The sequence below is a fragment of the Bidens hawaiensis genome, unplaced genomic scaffold (assembly GCF_021521415.1).
Source record: "Bidens hawaiensis isolate Kalapana, Puna unplaced genomic scaffold, B.hawaiensis_p1.1 tig00004658_1, whole genome shotgun sequence".
Classification (NCBI taxonomy): domain Eukaryota; kingdom Viridiplantae; phylum Streptophyta; class Magnoliopsida; order Asterales; family Asteraceae; genus Bidens; species Bidens hawaiensis.
The window spans coordinates 1,990,655-1,996,077 of record NW_027491284.1 but is presented as its reverse complement, the minus strand read 5'-3'; the positions used below and the strand labels follow the sequence as shown (position 1 = coordinate 1,996,077).

The 5,423-nt window shown below is 39.7% G+C and overlaps 1 protein-coding gene across 1 annotated transcript; it reads left to right on the top strand.

The window, feature by feature from the left end:
• Positions 1-1,123: 1,123 nt before the first annotated feature.
• LOC143627363 (uncharacterized) lies at positions 1,124-4,664 on the top strand. The gene is made up of 2 exons (XM_077097207.1): positions 1,124-1,494; positions 4,475-4,664. Exons 1-2 carry the CDS (start codon positions 1,124-1,126, stop codon positions 4,662-4,664), a joined length of 561 nt encoding a protein of 186 aa, XP_076953322.1.
• Positions 4,665-5,423: the final 759 nt, after the last annotated feature.

Here is a 5,423-nt window from a genome sequence, read left to right as displayed (position 1 = left end):
TAAGAAAGTTGGGATATATATATATGTATATATATTAATACTGTTGGTGCATTATGCTAGTAGTTCATTTGACTCGAGTTTATTGTGTCTGTAATCATTACGATGTTTGGTTTGTCGTGATAAACTAGTTAATTTTGTTTTTGGTTTTAGCGAACTTAGCTTCTAGCAAAGTTAGGGACAACTTCGCCTAGGGTGTTAGGCGAAGTTGTCGTGCTATATTAACCTAACTTCCGCCATCAGTTGAATAGGTCTTTTAGGGTATTCGTTTTGTAAGCGGAAGCAGCGCTTCGGTGTGATTAGCATTAATATCTAATAGAAAAGTAACATTTGTCTTACGTGTTACGTGTTCCTTAACGTGTGTCTCGTCTAAACACTCGTATCGTATACGTAGGGGATTCCGCACCTTCGTATTACGAGATAATCCTGTGTTGATCCTGCTGGGAACCTACAATTGGTATCAGAGCGTTTGCTCGTGATTGTGTGGTTTGGGATTATCATACTTGTGTTAAACGAACTCCGCTAGACTTTTCGCGGAATCGTTTTACGTAAAACACCGTTCGTTCAGTCCATTCCTACATTACATTGTCCTTGTCGCACTCCATACTACCTTTTAATCATTCGAAACAAGAAAAACACTGCTCAAAATCAGATCTCGCGACCTGCGAAGTTGCCGTCACCTGAAGTTAGGGTTTCAGCGAAGTTATTACTGGCGAAGTTGTACGCTGGTGAAGTTAATTGGCGAAGTTATTCTTTGGCGAAGTTATACTTTGGCGAAGTTATTCTTTGGTGAAGTTGTACGTTGGTGAAGTTAATTGGCGAAGTTATTCTTTGGCGAAGTTATACTTTGGTGAAGTTGTGCGTTGGCGAAGTTACGTGGTGAAGTTATAATCTGGTGAAGTTAACACAAGGTGAAGTTGTACTTTCTTCACCTTCACGAAAGATCGTTTCATTTTGTTCCAACTCCTGTTTCGGTTTAAAAATGACGTCAATAAACATCACTGAACTGGTGAAAATGGAAGTTGAAGCTGGGTCAGCGACTAAAGCTCCAAAGTTACTTAAAGACACTGATTTTGTTGCGTGGAAAGACAGATTTGAGCTGTATGTGAAATATCAAGATGCAAAGATGTGCGTATGCATTCAGGATGGTTACATCCCTCCAACAACTGAGTTTGAAGGACGTGAGCAACTGAAAAAGTATAATAAGATGGAGGACGATGAAAAGAAGATGTACGAGGCAGAAAGTAAGACACTAGCTGCAATCACTATGGCACTACCTCAGGAAATTCTTCATACTTTTCGAAAGTACAAGACGGCTAGAGAATTGTGGGAAGCATTGGAGAGCCGCTATGAAGGTAACTTCGGAATTCGAAACTCCAAGATAAAGTTACTAAAAACTCAGTTCTCGGTATTCAAGTATTTTAAGAATGAATCGCTTGATGACATCATTACAAGATACTATCGCTTGATGACCGAATTGGACAACAACTCCATAAGGTATTCTGAGAGTGAGATTGTGGAAAAACTTCTTGATGCTCTTCCATCAAGATGGGAGATGTACACAGTTCTGATGAAAGAAGATTAAGAATTTGATAGTTTTGATTTAGAGAAGGTGGTTAAAAAGTTACGTAATTATGAGCTTAACATGTTACGAAAAGAGACGCCTACTGATAAGGTTCAGGATCCGGGAATGTATGGTGCAAAAGGCTCTGTAAACTCAAGCTCTAAAACAGATTCAACCGCCTATTACTCAGGCGGGGAACCAAATTTTACGCAAGATGGTCATGTGATGATGAATATGGATGGAGATATATGCTTTGTAGCAAGTGGAAGTGGTTCTTCAAAATCTCAATCTTCGGTCAATAATTCTTCTACTAGTGCTTCAAATGTAAATTACTCAAAGATGCCTATGAGTGTAAAATCTGCTGAACAACAATTTGCCCTTTATGCCTCTTTCATTGCGTCTTATGAAAATTACATCAAGGAAAAGATAGTAGACCCTGCAACCTTGGATGAGGACTATGATCAGATAGATACTGATGACATGGAAGAAATGGATCTGCAGTGGCAAATGGCGACGATAGTAAGAAGGGTAAAACGGTTTATGAAGAAGACTGGACGAAAATTCGTGGGAGAGAGACCGGGATTTGACAAGTCAAAGGTTCGTTGCTACAATTGTCAACAGAATGGACACTTTGCGAGAGAGTGCCCAAATGAGAGAGTTGAACGGGGTCAGAACAGGCCTACTCAGCAGAATGGGAATGGAAGTGAAATAAAAGCCATGGTTTCTCAACAGAATGGTGGATATAATTGGAACATCAAAGTTGAGGAGGTGATTGAGCAAGCCCATCTGGTGAATATCGTGAGTGAAAGAAGTGACAAGGAACCAATGGAGGATCAAGCATACATGGCAGAAGTGAATGATCAGCTCTCAAAGGTATGTTCTGAACCTCATTGTGAAAAATGTGAAAAACTGTCTGATCAATTAAATGCTTTAACTGATTAGTATTTAAGTTTGGAAAAAGAATTAAAAATTATAAAAGAAGAACATCATTACTCTAAACAAAGGGAAAACAGTTACTCAGTCAAAATTAATGCTGGTGAAAAAGACATAAGATGCCTTAAGGAAACATTAGCTGAGAAAATCCAAGTAATCGATCTAAGTTATGAAGTTGTGGAAGAAAAAACCAAACTTATTGCTGAAAAGGACAAACAGATAGCTGATTATCAAGTGAAAGTGGTGGAACTAAACAGAAAACTTGAACAGTTTAGGAACTCTTCAATGATGCTTAATCATGTCCTAAGTGTTCAACGTTCTCCTAACGATAAAGGAGGAATTGGATACAATGAAGTTCCACCACCTTTTAACAATACCTACACTTATAATCCTTGTAATCAGCCACCTGTCTTTGTTAAACCTGATCAGACAGTAACGGGAAATGTCAGCTCCATCGAATCACCCGTTAGAGTTCAATAAAGCAACACCAACGTTAAATTAAGCAATCATGAGAACCTCAATAAAGATGTTAATGAATCGGTTCAGACAGGATCGTCAGTTATGGATCAAGACTCCACGCATAAGGAGTCTGTGAACATTCGCAAAGTGGATGATGAAGTTGTGTTACTCAGAAAGGGGGAGAGTGATACTTTTAGTAAAACAAAATCTTCTCTAAACCCATTCGTTCCCCCTTATGTGAAACAAACTGTCAGTGAAGTAACTTCATCCTCTGCTGCAACTTCTGAAAAGACTGTTCGGATAGACACAGATTGTCCAAAGAAAATTAATTGTCCAAACAAAAGCTGTTTTCGATGTAACAAGGTAGATCACTTTGTCAGCAACTGTCCATTGAAGAGAAAGAAATCTAAAAATTTGAGGCCAACTAAAGATGAAAATGGAACGAACACTAAAACTGGTACGGGTAAAAATTCTAATGCATCCAACTTTAATCGTTGGACAAATTTAAGATTTTAAAGAAACCAACCTCGTTTTTTCCCAGTTAATCATAGAATGGGTAACTTCGAATCCATTAACGCTAGAAAATCAAGGATGTATGGATGGCCTCATAATCAGTTTTCTAGAAATCTTCCATTCAGATCAAATGAAAACCTCCCTCAAGGGAACTTTGGGCAACCAAGGAGTTGGATGCCGTTTGACAGGTTTGACCAACCCAAGACCAGAAGGGCTTGGGTCCCCCGCTTTTAATTCGTTTCTTTAACTGTGCAGGAACAGTCGAACAGGGCTGTGAACAACATGTGGGTTGTCGACAGCGGCTGTTCCCGGCACATGACTGGTAACAAGAAATTGTTACGTGATTTAAAAGTTGTACAAGGTGGAAGAGTTAGTTTTGCAGGAGAAAGTGGAGGAAGAATTTCTGGAGTCAGGGGGAGACCAGTTGCAAATGGGATGAGTTAAAAACCAAGAGGAGAGAGGACAGAGATGATGATCCCAATGCTTCAAAAGATGCAGGTGGTGAGCTGCCAAGAACTGAACAAACTCTTGGAGCTTCCACATCTCAGGGGGAGTCTACTGGTCCATCTGGCAGTGAAAGTGGTGAGACGGTTGTGGTGGATGATGAAGCTACTGATCCATCTGGCAGTACAAGTGGTGAAATTGTTGTGGTGGATGATGAGGAAGATATGGATGAAGATGTGTTGTCTCTTAGTGAGATTGAAAAGCTTGGTGAACAGATTGAGATTGATAGTAGATTAGAGGAAGGTGAGATACCTGATGATAGTGTTGAACATGATATTCCAAGTCAAGAACGTGTGGGTCAAGATGATAATATGTCGGGTGATTCTGAGTGGGAGGAACAACCACAGTGGAAAGAAGAATATGCTCATTGGTTTATCAAACAAAGAAGCCAGTGGTACCCACGATGTTCAAGGAGAGTTTTAATATTAAAGGGTATGCTGAATCGAAAAAAGGTATTATCTGTTGGTTGTATGATGATCAACTAAAAGTATTTGTGGTGAAAAGATATGATGGGATTCAGTATTTTGCTAAGAAGTTGAGATCATTCAATACGTTACCTGAGTGTGAGGTGAAGGACTTGGCTCGTTTAAGGTTTATTAATAGGAGTGGGGAAAACTTTGCTAGTTGGGTTGGTAAAATAGTGTGGAATGAAGTTGTTAAGGAGAAAAAGTTTGAGTTGTTAAAGCCTCAATAGGGGAAGTTGGTTGAAGATACAGATCGAGGAATGCGGGTTGATGGCAAGCCCTAGATGGTGATGAAGTACAAACCGATTAGATGTATGAAAGAGGTTCCAATGAAGACTATGCCTCAAGATGTGTTGAAAGATCTTAAATGGTGGTATGTTGATTGCCAAACTGCTGAAGCCGTGATGGAAGATCAAGATGAACAGGAGATCTTAAGGGTGTATGATCCTATGCACTTGGTTAATTTGTCTCAAGCTGATTTGCAGGTACTCAACGAAAAGAAGATTTTTTATATTCCCGCCAGGAAAGATGAAGCGAAGAAATATCAAAGGGTGGTCGCAGTTTGTGTGAGGCAAGGTGTACGTGCTTGAAGATGGAAGGTACGGCTTTTTGGATTACATGACCAGATGAAGATGTAAGAGAAATGAAGCTACTGCCAAGGGGGAGTCTGTTGGTGCATTATGCCAGTAGTTCATTTGACTCGAGTTTATTGTGTCTGTAATTATTACGATGTTTGGTTTGTTGTGATAAACTAGTTAGTTTTGTTTTTGGTTTTGGCGAACTTAGCTTCTGGCGAAGTTAGGGACAACTTCGCCTAGGGTGTTAGGCGAAGTTGTCGTGCTATATTAACCTAACTTCCGCCGTCAGTTGAATAGGTCTTTTAGGGTATTCGTTTTGTAAGCGGAAGCAGCGTTTCGGTGTGATTAGCATTCATATCTAATAGAAAAGTAACCTTTGTCTTACGTGTTACGTGTTCCTTAACGCGTGTC